A 15,036-nucleotide genomic window follows, 5' to 3' on the forward strand; every position below is an offset into this window, starting at 1 on the left:
CTCAAATTAGGTGTCTATTCAAGAATATTTCATTTAAGGGAGGGAAAGGGGAACAGACAACTTTTATCGGCCCTATCAATAGGCAAACTATAAAATTCATAAGATTCGTAAGTGGCCAAACCACTAATAAAGCATTTAATAATAAGTCATTCATTGCAGGTTCTACTGAGAGGTAACGAAGCTTGATACTAGCTAACCACACTTCCTTCACCTTTTAATTCATACCTCTGTCACAATCCATTATCTTCTGGGAGAGCAGGGAAACAGGAGGGACTATCAACTCTGACCCATTAAAATGTCAACAAAACCAAGTCAGTTTAAGTGGGTTTCAATATTTTTATAAATCACATATTACAGATCATAAGATAAAAAATATTTTTGAAAGGGTTAAAAAGGGACACAGTACAAAATCAACAAACCTGCCATTTAAAAAAATGAAAGTAAAAGTGAAGTTACCAAATATTGTTCCAAAAATTTTATTCAAAACAAAAAAGATGATGTGGGCACTACTTAATACCTACTAAAATTCCATTTTTTGTCCTTCAAAATGTATTCTCACTTTTAAATAGACTAACAGATACTTATAAAAATATTCCTAACATGTTAAGAAATTGACTGGCACTGAATGTCTCAAAAGGAGCTGAAAGCAACAAGCCAATGTTTGTTATCAAGTAAGAGAACTCTCCCCTCACCTGTGCCAAGATTTAAATGTACTAGGTAGCTCATTATTACATTCATATAAGGATTTATTTCTTATTTATATTAGCCTACTGTGATTAGATTCAGAAACTGCTTCCTTCTGTCAGCAATTTTTAAAATTCCTACAGAAGGGAAACCCAGACAAAGATCTCAAAAATATCAGATTGAGGTAAACATTGTGTCATGCTATTTAACAATACAAGCCACAAAATACAGAAATGAAAGGAAAAATTATCTGGCTGGAAAGTTACTAAACTGTTCGGTGTTCGTTTGATTAGAGTGAAGGAGTGATAGATGGTGATCCCTCGCTGTCCTCCCTACTAATAAATTTGTCTTTTTCCCCTAGTAGAAGGCTCCTTTTGAGCGACCAATAACATACAACTGCGGTTTGGAGTCTTGGGCTTTTGTGATAAGTGTTAATAATAGCAATTTCCGAGGTTATTTATAAAGGTTGGGCACAGCCAGGCAACTAGGTTATCACAGCTTCTTCTAAGCAGGCCACCAATCTAGCTCCTTTAGAAAATATTATTCTGAAAAAAATGCTTTGTTAGACTGTATTTTCCACTCACTACAACAGCAATATTCATACAGCCTGCAAACATCGCCCCTGATCTAGACAATGCACATATAACTGAATTCCAGGTGTGAGAGTCAACTTCCACCAAAACAAAACCTGCACAAACGTTACCATCAGCCGTTCCCTGAGTGCGTTCCTCCCACCGACACAAGCCACTGGGGAAGCAAAAGCAGCAGAGGTGTTAAAACATACCAACCATACGCACTGCAGCACCAGCTGATCCCTGTGCCATGAAGTCTAGTGGCGTAGTCTTGTACCTTGCTGAACCTCGTCCACCTCCCCTAAACACCGCTGCCATGGGACACACACGCACACTGCACACCTCCGATACTCCTTGCATATAGAAACTGTTGCCAGGCTATGGCCAGCGTCTCTCCGCCACCCACTGAAGCAGCACAATACACAAACAGGGGAGAAAGGCAGACAGGGCTTGGTCTGCGCGCAGCAAAAAGCCCCTAGTATGAATTCAGAAGGTAAACTAGCAGCATTAGCATTAAGCACGCACTCCTCACGGCTTGCCCTAGACAGAGTCGCCGCAAATCTGCGCCTACTAGGAGAAACACTGCGAACTGCCTGCACTTGGATGCCACCCACCCCACAGCCCCTTCAAACACTTTCCCCGTTTAAATGCATCCGCTGCAGCAACAGCAATCCCCTCTTCTGTACAAGGATTTCAGGTTGCCCAAGGCCCTGCTACGGGAGTAAAAAAAAAAAACCGAGCTTACATTTTCGTTCCTCTTGCTATACAACCATTCTCAGCCCTGTCATGTGTGATGTCACCGTAGTACCAGTATGTGGAAGTACTATGGGAATTGTAGTCTTCTCCCTATTGTGTAACAGCTACAAAGTACAGGGCTCAAGGTAACGTACTGCAAATGTGAGAGCCCTGGAAACAGCCTCCTTACTACATTTTCGGAGCTGCCTGGGGGGAAAAGCTAAAGTCTAAACCGATACGGGCAGGATGAAAAAGGGAGAAGTGCTGCAAAACTTAATTCTTCTTTCTCTGCTCCCCACTTTAGATTAAGCAATTTTAAGGTGATCACATGCTTTCAACAGTGATTTAAATTGTCGTCAGAACGCATCACTCACTAGGAAAGCATTACTAGCTGTGGGATTTAATTATTTAAATAAATTTTTTTTAATGGAGTACAAGAGTTCTGATCATAAAAGTCCCATATATTACTGGGTTGGGGGGAGTAATTCTCCATGAAGAAGCAATTCACTGACCAAAGTGTTATATTTGTTACGGTGAGTGTGACAGACAAAAGAAAAAAGACTATTTCCTCCACAAAGACGTTAGTCCAGTAAAAAGAACAGGAGTACTTGCGGCATCTTAGAGACTAACAAATTTTTTAGAGCATAAGCTTTCATGAGCTACAGCCCACTTCATCGGATGCATAGAATGGAACATATAGTAAGATATACATATATACATACAGGTAAGTTGGAAGTTACCATACAAACTATGAGAGGCTAATTAGTTAAGATGAGCTATTATCAGCAGGAGTCCAGTAAAAGACATTGCCTCACCCACATCTCTCTGTTTCCAACACAGAGGGTCATGGTTTGTGTCACCCTAGCCAGCCCACTATTGAGTAAGACTTGAAAAGGTGAGGTTTTTAAAATTATTTTATTTTTAGAAGAAATTAAATTCTCAATTTGAACATCCTGATTTTGAACTTTGAAGGCTTAACAGTGTAAGCTCTTTAGAACTAGTTTGCAGGGATCTTAGCATGCTACTAGCCAAGCATTTAAAATCTTAGTTTAAAATCTAGTTTTTAGAGGGCTTAGCATTGTTAACAGGCTAAGCATTTTAAAATCTTGGTCTAAAATCTAAAGTTTACCCAGATCTAAAACCTAACTTGATCAGAGAGGCTGAACTGGTGACTCATAGCCCCCTTGCAGGTGCTAGGCACAATGGCAGCTGAGTACTACTCACTTATAAGTGATACTCCTTCATCACAGGGGTAAATAGTAGAGGCCAGGACCCAAATATCAGGAACTCTATCATTAGAAATAGATAGAAATCACAGAAATGTAGGATTAGAAGGTACCTTGACAGGTCATTTAGTACAGTCCCCTGCACTGATGTAGGACTAAGTATTATCTAGAGCAGTGCTTCTCAAGCTATCTGATGTGGGGGACCGGAAATATTTTTTTTCCAATGTGCGCGCAGACTGGCAGCCAATGGCTCGCGGACCGGCACCGGACTGCGGACCACCACTTTGAGTAGCACTGATTTAGACCACCCTGAGAGGTATTTGTCTAACTTGTTCTGAAAAATCTTCAGTGATGCAGATTCCACAGTCTCCCTAGGTAATTTGTTCCAGTGCTTAACTACCCTTACAGTTAAGAAGTTTTTCCTAATGTCTAACCTAAATTTCCCATGCTGCAATTTAAGCCCATTACTTCTTGTCCTGTCCTCCGTAGTTAAAAAGAACAATTTATCACCTTCCTCTTTATAACAAATCTTTATGTACTTGAAGACTGTTACCATGCCCCGCCCTGCAGTCTTCTCTTCTCCAGCCTAAACAAACCCAATTTTGAGAGGTCTTTTCTCACACGTCATGTTTTCTAGACCTTTAATCATTTTTGTTGCTCTTTTCTGGACTTTTTCTAATTTGTCCACATCTTTCCTGAAGTGTGATGCTTAGAACTAGACAGAGTACTCCGGGTGAGGCATGAACACTGCTGAATAGAGTAGAAGAATTCTCAAGTCTTGCTTACAACACTGCTAATACATCCCGGAATGATGTTCACTTTTTTTGCAACAGTATTATATTGCTGACTCATTCAACTTGTGATCCACCATAACCCTCAAATCCATTTCTAGGAAGTCATTTCCCATCTTAAAAAGAAAAAAGAAAAGGAGTACTTGTGGCACCTTAGAGACTAACCAGTTTATTTGAGCATGAGCTTTCGTGAGCTACAGCTCACTTCATCGGATGCATAGCATATCGTGGAAACTGCAGAAGACATTATATACACACAGAGACCATGAAACAAAACTTCCTCCCACCCCACTGTCCTGCTGCTAACAGCTTATCTAAAGTGATCATCAAGTGATCATCAAGGAAGGCCATTTCCAGCACAAATCAAGGTTTTCTCACTCTTCCCCTCCCCCCCCACACACACACAGACACACATACAAACTCACTCTCCTGCTGGTAATAGCCCATCCCTCTTTGAAACCTCTCTTTATAATGCGCATGATAATCAAGGTGGGTCATTTCCAGCACTAATCCAGGTTTTCTCACCCCCCCCCACACACCCCCCCTCCAAAAACCACACACACAAACTCACTCTCCTGCTGGCAATAGCTCATCTTACAATGTGCACAGCAATAATCCAAGTTTAACCAGAACGTCTTGGGGGGGGGGGGGGGGTTTGTAGGAAAAAAACAAGGGGAGATAGGCTACCTTGCATAATGACTTAGCCACTCCCAGTCTCTATTCAAGCCCAAATTAATAGTATCCAATTTGCAAATGAATTCCAATTCAGCAGTTTCTCGCTGGAGTCTGGATTTGAAGTTTTTTTGCTGTAAGATAGCGACCCTCATGTCTGTGATTGCGTGACCAGAGAGATTGAAGTGTTCTCCGACTGGTTTATGAATGTTATAATTCTTAACATCTGATTTGTGTCCATTTATTCTTTTACGTAGAGACTGTCCAGTTTGACCAATGTACATGGCAGAGGGGCATTGCTGGCACATGATGGCATATATCACATTGGTGGATGTGCAGGTGAACGAGCCTCTGATAGTGTGGCTGATGTTGTTAGGCCCTGTGATGGTGTTCTCTGAATAGATATGTGGGCACAGTTGGCAACGGGCTTTGTTGCAAGGATAGGTTCCTGGGTTAGTGGTTCTGTTGTGTGGTATGTGGTTGTTGGTGAGTATTCGCTTCAGGTTGGGGGGCTGTCTGTAGGCAAGGACTGGCCTTTCTCCCAAGATTTGTGAGAGTGTTGGGTCATCCTTCAGGATAGGTTGTAGATCCTTAATAATGCGTTGGAGGGGTTGTGTGTGGGGGGGGGGTGAGAAAACCTGGATTAGTGCTGGAAATGACCCACCTTGATTATCATGCGCATTATAAAGAGAGGTTTCAAAGAGGGATGGGCTATTACCAGCAGGAGAGTGAGTTTGTATGTGTGTCTGTGGGGGGGGGGGGGGGAAAGAGTGAGAAAACCTTGATTTGTGCTGGAAATGGCCTTCCTTGATGATCACTTGATGATCACTTTAGATAAGCTGTTAGCAGCAGGACAGTGGGGTGGGAGGAAGTTTTGTTTCATGGTCTCTGTGTGTATATAATGTCTTCTGCAGTTTCCACGATATGCTATGCATCCGATGAAGTGAGCTGTAGCTCACGAAAGCTCATGCTCAAATAAACTGGTTAGTCTCTAAGGTGCCACAAGTACTCCTTTTCTTTTTTCTTTTTACGAATACAGACTAACACGGCTGTTACTCTGAAATTTCCCATCTTGTATTTGGCCAATTGATTATTCCTTCCTAAGTGTAGTACTTTGAATTTGTCCTTATTAAATTTCATCCTATTTATTTCAGGCCATTTCTCCAGTTTGTGAAGATCATTTTGAATTCTAATCCTGATTCTAATCATATTTGGGTTTGTGATGACTGGGAGAACCACATAGTGAATTATCTGCTTGGCGCAATGGTATCAGATCTCATGAGACATCTATAGCCTTATAGGTGGTGCTAGTGAGTGCTACACATAGGTACCAATGACACAGGGAAAGATAGGGGGAGAGGTCCTGGAGGCCAAATTTAGGCTGCTAGTTAAGAAATTAAAGTCCAGGACCTCCATGGAAGCATTTCAGAGAATGCTACCAGTTCCATGTGCAGGGCAGTATAACAGGCAGAACTGCAAGGTCTAAATGCATTGATGAGATGATGGGGTAAGAATGAGATTAGGTTTATTAGGAACTAGGGGAACCTTTTGGGGAAGGAGTAGCCTATATGAGATGGATGGGCTCCACCTTAATCAAAATGGAAGCAGACTGCTGGCATGTAAAACTAAAAAGGTTGCTGAGGATTTCTTAAAGTAAGGGCTGGGGAAAGCCAACAGTTGAGGAGCAGCACACAATTTAGGTGGTGATATCCCTTAAGGATGAATATATTAAAGGGTGAACTCTGTATCCTAGTTTAGAAGTAGGAAAGAAATTGGTAAAATACAGGTAGGAGCTAGTGAGCAACACTCAAACATAAGAGTCCCATTTAAACACAATCCAAGCAATTAAACATTGACAAAATATATAAGCGCTTATATACAAATACTAGAAGTCTAAATACTAAGATAGGGGAACTAGAATGCCTGGCATTAAATGAGCACATTGATATAATAGGCAACGCAGAAACTTAGTGGAATGAGAATAATCAGTGGGATATGATAATACCAGGGGACAAAATATATAGGAATGACTGGGTAGGTAGCGCTGGTGGGACAGTGGCACTATGTTAAAAAAGTATAGCGTCAAATAAGGTAAAAATGTTAAATGGTTCAAACTGTACCATAGAATCTCGATGGATAGAAATTCCATGCTTGAATAATAAGAGTGTAGCAGTAGGACTATACTACTGACCACCTGACCAGGATGGTGACAGTGACTGTGTAATGCTAAGGGAGGTTAGAGAGACTATAAAAATCAGAAAACACAATGGATGATTTCAACTATTCGCATACTGACTAGGTAAATGTCACCTCAGGCATGATGCAGAGATAAAACTTCTAGATACTATGAGTGACTGCTTCTTGGAGCTCCTAGTCCTTGAACCCACAAGGGCAGAGGCAATTCTTGATTTAGTCCTCAGCTGAGCACAGGATCTGGTCCTGAACTGCTCATTAATAGCAACCATAATGTAATTAAAGGTAGCAGCCTTGTAGGGGAGAAAACACCAAAAGACACCCAACCACAGTAACATTTAACTTTAGAAAGGGGAACTACAAAAGAATGAGGATGCTAGTTAGATTGAAATTAAAAAGAGCAGTCAGAAGGGTAAAATGCCTGCAAGCAGCACGGAGAATACTTTAAAAAACCATAATAAATGCTCAGATTAAATGTATAACCCAAATAAAAAAAAGACAGTATGAGGACCGAAAGAATTCTGCCATGGGTAAACAGCAGAATAATGTAGGCTATTAGAAGCAAAAAGGCATCCTTTAAAATTTGGAAGTCAAATCCTAATGAGGAAAACAGAAAGGAAGGATCACTCATTCTGGCAAGTAAAATGTAAAAGTATAATAAGGCAGGCCATGAAAACATTGGAGAAGCAACCTGCTAAAGACGTAAAAAGCTAACAGTAATTTTCAAGTACAGAAGCACAAAGACCGACAAACAAGCAATGGGGCCACTAGACGACAAAGGGGTTAAAGGAGCACTCGAGGAAGACAAGACCATCGCAGAGAAGCTAAATTAATTATTTGCATCAGTCTTCACTGCAGAGGATGTGAGGGAGATACCTTCATCGGAACTAGTTTTTGGGTGACAAATCAGCCATCCCAAATACTATCCCAAATTGTTGCATCAATAGAAGAGGTTTTCCAACAAATTGACAAACTTAACAGTAATAAGTGACCAACACCAGATGGCATTCACTCAAGAATTATGGAGGAACTCAAATATGAAATTGCAGAACTACTAGCTGTCATATGCAATTTATCACTAAATTCAGTCTCTGTACCAGATGACTGGAAGGTTAGCTAATATAACATCAATTTTTAAACATGACTTCAGAGGAGATCCTGGCAATTACAGGCCAGTAAGCCTAACTTCAGTACTGAGAAAAGAGGTAGAAACTATAGTAAAGAACAGAATTTTCAGACATGTAGATAAACAATTTATTGGGGAAAAGTCAACACAGCTTTTGTAAAGGGAAGTCATGCCTCACCAATCTATCAGAATTCTTTGAGGGAGTCAACAAGCATAGGAATAAGGGAGATCCAGTCAATATAATGTACTTGGATTTTCAGAAAGCTTTTGACAAGGTCCCTCACCAATCTTAAGGAAACTAAGTAGCCATTGGATAAAAGGGAAAGCCCTCTCACGGATCAGTAACTGGTTGAAAGACTGGCAACAAAGGGTAGGAATAAATGGTCCATTTTCACAATGCAGAGAGGTGAACAATGGGGTCCCACAAGGATCTGTGGGACCTGTGCTGTTCAACATATTCATTAATGATCTGGAAAAGGTGGTGAACAGTGAAGTGGCAGTGTTTTCAGACAATAAAAAATTATCAGGATACGGTAGTTAAATCCAAAGCAGACTGTCAAGAATTAGGAGCATCTCACAAAACTGGGTGACTGAGTGGCAACAACATGGCAGATGAAATTCAGTGTTGATAAGTGCAAAGAAATGCACATCAGAAAAAATAATCCCGATTATACGTATATAATGATGGTTCTAAATGAGCTGTTTCCACCCAAGAGAGAGCAAGACATTGGAGTCATGTGAATAGTTCTCTGAAAGTATATGCCCAATGCATAGCAGTGGTCAAAAAGACAACAATGTTAGGAACTACTAGGGAGGGGACAGAAAATATCTTAATGCCAATGTATAAATCCACAGTGTGCCTATACCCTGAATACTGCCCAGTTCTAGTTGCCCTATCTCAGAAAGGATGTTGTGGAACTGGAAAAGGTTAAGAGAAGGACAAAAACATGATCAAGGGTATATGGAACAGCTTCCATATGACGAGAGACTAAAAAGATTGGGGTGTTCAGCTTAGAAAAGAGATAACTAAGGGGAGGGGGGATATGATAGAGATCTATAAAATCATGAATGGTATGAAAAAAGTGGATAGAGAAGTGTTATTTATCCACAATACAGAAACCAAGGATCACCCAATTAAATTAATAGGCAGCAGGTTTAATACAAATAAGAGGAAGTACTTTTTCCACACAACCAACCTGTGGAACTCATTGCCAAGGGATGATGTGATGGCCAAAAGTACAGGGTTCAAAAAAAGAACTGGATAAGTTCATGGAAGATATGTTTTTATAATAGCCATTGATGGACCTAAGAACGGCCATACTGCGTCAAAACAAAGGTCTGTCTAGGCCAGAATCCTGTCTTCCAACAGTGGCCAATACCAGGTGCTTCAGAGGGAATGAACAGAACATAATTATCAAGGGATCCATCCCCTGATTAGCCAAGATGGTCAGGGACGCAACCCCATGCTCGGGGTGATCCTATACCTCTGACTACCAGAAGCCAAGAGTGGAAGATAGGAGTAGATCACTCCATAATTACCCTGTTCTGTACATTGCCCTTGAAGTTTTGGTATGGGCCAATGTCAAAGACAGGATACTGGGCAAGATGGACCATGGTCTGATCCAGTATGGCAGTTCTTTTGAATCATAGAATATCAGGGTTGGAAGGGACCTCAGGAGATCGTTAGAAGCTGAAGGGGTTGGTTGACTTTTCACAAGTGCACACCATACCAAACACTCCACTATATATGGTAACTTGATGCTGAGTTAGCATGTTATTTTCTATGTATGGTTTGCAGTCCAGGAGGCCATAGATAATTTCTGTTCTTAATAAAAACTTTGGCAGCATCTACACTACCAAGTGTTTTGCCAATTTTCAGCAATAGTGCATCTGAACCAATGTAAGCACTAGTGTATATCACACTTGAGTGTTTCCAGCATTGTGCCCTGAACCCATACTCTGACCAAGAATTCATAGACTGTAAGGCCAGACAGAACCATTGTGATCACTAGTCTTACCGCCTGTATAATACAGGCCATATGACTTCTCTGAATTAATTCCTGTTTGAACTAGAGCTTATATTTTAGGAAAAAACATCCAATTGTGATTTAAATATTGCTACTGATGGAGAATCCACCACAGCCTTTGGTAAGTTGTTCCAATGGCTAATTGCCCTTTCTGTGAAAAAAAACTGCACCTTATTCATTATTTACTGTGTATTACTGTAGCTCTTAGGAGCCCTAATTCCAGTCTAAATTTGTCCAGGTTCAACTTCCAGCCTTTGGCTATTGTTACACCTTTGTCTACTAAATTGTCCATGATCAAATTTCTGTTCCCCATGTAGGCACTTATAGACTGTGATTTAAGTCACTCCTTAATCTTCTCTTTGTTCAACTAAACAGACTGAGTTCCTGGAGTCTATCATTATACAGCATTTTTTCCAATCTTTTAATCATTTTGGTGGCTCTTCTCTGAACTCTCTCTGATTTATCAACATCTTTTTTTGAGTTTTTGACACCAAGACTGCATGTGGCAGGCACACAAGTGCCAAATATTGAGGTAATATAACCTCACTACTTCTTGTCACGATTCCCATTTACACATCCAAGGATCACATGGTATTACAGCAGGTGTTCACGTTCCACTGATTATCCATCATGACCCCAAAGTCTTTTTCAGAGTCACTGTCCGCTGTTCTCCAATTAGGGCCTATGTTTTTTATTCCCAGATGTATACATTTACATTTGGATGTATTAAAACACATTTTATTAATTCAAAGCACAGTTCTGCAAATGCTTGAAGCTAATCTATATAGCTCTTATATAGATACTAAAAAAACAAGCATCAACTTAACTGGTGCAAACATGAGTGCTGATGGCTACAAATAAAGTTTGACAGCAGAATTTCATACCTGTTTGACCCAAGCACGGAAGCGGGGGACAAAAGATGAAAACATTACTCTACTAAAAAATCTATTCATTCAAATATCATAATTCCCACTGCATCATAGGTTTGAGAATAGTACTTTACAGAAATATAAGAAAATATACAGTCCCTGCTCTGAAGGGCTTACAACTTACCTAAAAGCAAAATAAAAACTTGAAACTGACAGAGCCATCAAAATGAAATTTGAGACACTGCAGTTGACACTAAAAATTTGCAAAAAGAAAGGAGTACTTGTGGCACCTTAGAGACTAACAAACTTATTTGAGCATAAGCTTTCGTGAGCTACAGCATCCGATGAAGTGAGCTGTAGCTCACGAAAGCTTATGCTCAAATAAGTTTGTTAGTCTCTAAGGTGCCACGAGTCCTCCTGTTCTTTTTGCGGATACAGACTAACACGGCTGCTACTCTAAAAACTAAAAATTTGATAAACTTTAAATTTATGAACTGGTGGGGAGTGTATTCCAGAGTCTGTTCTTTTAAGAGTGGATACTAGATTTATTAACAACACACAGACACTCCCCATCCCAAAACAGTATGCAAAGCCCCCTATTAGCTCTGCACAAGTAAGTAAACATAGCTGTGCTTCATCAATGATGGCTGTGAAAAAATCAGTCAAGAAATGCCAGCAAATTCTACCTCACTAAGACCATAGGGAAGAAAAAAAAAATGCATGCCTGATGCAAAAGATATCATGAACAGCACAGAACAAACCACACTCCCACATTCTATATATAGTAGGTTTTATAGAATGCAAGCCTCCACTCATAATCCTGTCTAGCAAGTTAGTTGGCTCAAGATTTACAAATGCTTTAGCTTAACAGTAATGGTTAACTGAAATATTGAAATATCTACAAATATCTGAAAGTGCTTGTCTAGCAGTTTTTGTACCAATTTAAATCGGGAAAAAAACCTATTCAGTTAAATCGATTCAACCACCTAAACAATGAGGAGTCTGGTGGCACCTTAAAGACTAACAGATTTATTTGGGCATAAGCTTTCATGGGTAAAAACATGCATCTGAAGAAGTGGGTTTTTACCCACAAAAGCTTATGCCCAAATAAATCTGTTAGTCTTTAAGGTGCCATCAGAATCCTCATTGTTTTTGTGGATACAGACTAATATGGTTACCCCTCTGATACTCAACCACCTAGTATACATGTAGTTATACCAATAGAAGAGTGATCATATTGTACTTAATCAGTACAGCTCCCTATTGTGGATTTAACTGAATCGGTACAAAAGCTATGTGTAGACACAGCTTTAACTGTTACCAGCAATCCTTAGATTTTCCTTGCTTTTTTCAACATTAGAGATAACGGAATGAGAACAGCCTTCCTTTTTCTACTGCAATATTTCAAAAGTGAATGTGAAGGATAAAATGCATTTAAATTTTATTTCAGGTTCAGTAAATGCTATTTTATTCCCCTCAGCATTCTCTTAACATCTGATGTTTCAGCACAAATGACTCCTGCCTCCTTGTACTGTAGTTCAAGCTTTTGTACTTGTTTACTTCACAACTCTCCTCTGACATCCCTCTGTTCAGAAATGTCACTATTTTCTGTAGCCCACCACCTCTCACATTCTTTCACTTCTCCCTATAACCTCTTAACAGATTTTTAGCAGGAATATGTATGATAGAGATGGGGAAAGGAAGATGCTTCTTCATTTTCACATATAAATATATATAATTTACCATATAAGAACAAGTCACAGCCCTCATTTATACTGTTTTGCAATATCAATAAAAGGCACTAAGGTATCCTCTTGTCTTCAAAACTGCATAACATCCTTGAATGTTTAACATCAGTTCTTCATGAAACAGATTTTAATATTTATCCACACCCTGGTGATTTTAGAAATAATTCAGAGTCTAGGCTGTCCAACCACCACTAAATCCATATATACAGTAGGAGCACTTCACCCGTATAGAAAAAGTGGTACACTATACCAGCGAAGTGCTCCTAACTTATACAGGCAAAGCTGCACTTTTACTGGTACAGCTTATTCCACCCCTTGCTTCCCTGAGCAAAACAAGCTATACCAATAAAACTGCACTTTCTGGCCAGCATAATTGCATCTGCCAGCAGCTATGTTAGTCAGGGACCATACCCCATCATAGATGAACAGAGCTAGGCCAGCAGAAGTCTGTAGATAAACATGGCCTGAGAGACACTTTAAAACTTGTGGCAATAGATAACTTCCCTCAATTACACTTTCAATAAGATGGGAAGATACATCAACAGTCACCCCTGTACAGCGCTTAAAGCGGTCTGAAAAAAGCATGAGAGGGGAAGAGTGTCATACTTTGGGAGCAACAGCTTCAGGAAGTGATTAAAGTGCGCCCCTCAATGACCCAGCTTGATTTTTAATTGCTTTTTCCAGGTCTGCAAACACTACCCCCAACAAACCCCTTCAGCACTACGGCGGGAAGGTATGAACAGGAGCTAGTGGGCACTAGGGCAGGGGTAGGAGGGAGGGTGGAAGACTGGCAAGACCCAGCAGCGGGCAGAAAATTGGGTTACCCATTGCCACCAGTGCTGTTGGAGGGGTCAGTACAGCGTGGCAGCTGCCTGCCCCAGCCATAGGTAGATACCACAGTGATGGGCACTTCAAAAGCCCCGAGAGGACGCCCTGGGAGCAGGGCGGGGAGTGTGTGTGTGTGTGCGCGCGTGTGTGGGGTCACTGCCCAACAGGCAAAGGGAAGGGAGCAGCCCAGCCCCCCACTGCCAGAGAAAAGTGTGTGTGTGGGGGGTCACTACCCCAACCAGCAAAGGGAAGGGAGCAGCCCAGCCCCCCACTGCCAGAGAAGTGGGGGGGGGTCACTTCCCCAACAGGCAAAGGGAAGGGAGCAGCCCAGCCCCCCACTGCCAGAGAAGTGTGTGTGTGTGGGGGGTCACTGCCCAACAGGCAAAGGGAAGGGAGCAGCCCAGCCCCCCACTGCCAGAGAAGTGTTTGGGGGGGGTCACTACCCCAACAGGCAAAGGGAAGGGAGCAGCCCAGCCCCCCACTGCCAGAGAAGTAAGTGGGGGGGGCTGTCACACCTGCCCCCATATCTGAGGCGAAGGGAGCGCCCCCCCCCCCCATCGAGCAGCAAGGCGCACCCGCCCCCCTGCCCTGGAGGAGGAAGCTGGACTCTGACCCGCGCCCGCCCCGAGTACAGAGGGGGAGGGGGAGCCCCAGGGAGAAGGATGCATCCGATGAAGTGAGCTGTAGCTCACGAAAGCTTATGCTCAAATAAACTGGTTAGTCTCTAAGGCGCCACAAGTCCTCCTTTTCTTTTTGCGAACACAGACTAACACGCTGCTACTCTGAAATAGATCAGCAGGACACTGCCCCGCCCCCAGCCAAACTGGCCTCCTGGCTCCGCCCACCGGAGACCAGGAGGCTCCTGTCCGATCCCTTCCCGGGGGGGAAGTGGGGCTTGGCCTCACCTCCGGCCAAGAGGCCTTCGCGAAGGGGGGAGCCAGCGGCTCGGCGCTAGCAGCCACCATCTTACCCCTCCTCCACCCCTTCGCCCGGGCGCGGGATGGTGGCGCCCGCCGAGCCCACTTCACCCACGGACAGGTGAGCGGCTCCCCAGCCGCCCCGCCCCGCGTCGGGCGCGAGGCGAGGCGGGAGCCAGGCTGAGGGAGGGTGGGGGCGGAGCAGCTAACTGTCTCCCTCATCGCGCTCCCCTCTCAGCGCGCGCTCCTTCCCACCCTCCCGGTCGCCCAATCTGCGAGCAGAGCGGGATGAGGAGCGCGCGGGAGGGGAAGGAAAAGCTCCTTGACAACCAATGGAGGACGGGGGCGGGGGGGTGAGAGTGGGATCGGTCGCTGGGATAAATTATTGTGGGAGGCGGGGCCTGCGATGAGCAGGGTTAGAAGGGGCGCAGGGTGAGGGGCCTGGGACGAACCATTTCAGAGTTAGCAGGGAGAAGAGAGGGGGATTGAGGGCAAACCATTTCAGGGTTAGAAGGGTGTATGCGGCGGGGGGAGGGGCAAACCCTATCAGGGCTGGGAAGGAAAAGAGGGGGTTGGGGCAAACCATTTCAGGGGCAGTGGGAGGGGGAGGGAGGGAAGTGAGGGTAAACCATGTCGGGTCAGAATGGG

At 42.7% G+C, this 15,036-nt stretch overlaps 1 protein-coding gene across 4 annotated transcripts in view; it reads right to left on the reverse strand.

Annotated features, from left to right (window-relative positions):
• LOC141983356 (meiosis-specific coiled-coil domain-containing protein MEIOC-like) overlaps positions 1-14,467 on the reverse strand; it is a 52,589-nt gene extending 38,122 nt beyond the window's left edge. The window contains exon 1 of one of the 4 annotated variants that reach the window (XM_074946418.1): positions 14,377-14,467. In XM_074946418.1, coding sequence (XP_074802519.1) covers positions 14,377-14,436 — 60 coding nt within the window. In that variant the 5' untranslated portion in view covers positions 14,437-14,467. Of the gene's footprint in view, positions 1-1,468; positions 1,818-2,001; positions 2,084-14,376 lie in introns of those variants that run through there. The other 3 variants (XM_074946419.1, XM_074946417.1, XM_074946420.1) reach the window with 3 other exon arrangements.
• Positions 14,468-15,036: the final 569 nt, after the last annotated feature.

The sequence above is a fragment of the Natator depressus genome, chromosome 2 (genome assembly GCF_965152275.1).
Source record: "Natator depressus isolate rNatDep1 chromosome 2, rNatDep2.hap1, whole genome shotgun sequence".
NCBI lineage: Eukaryota > Metazoa > Chordata > Testudines > Cheloniidae > Natator > Natator depressus.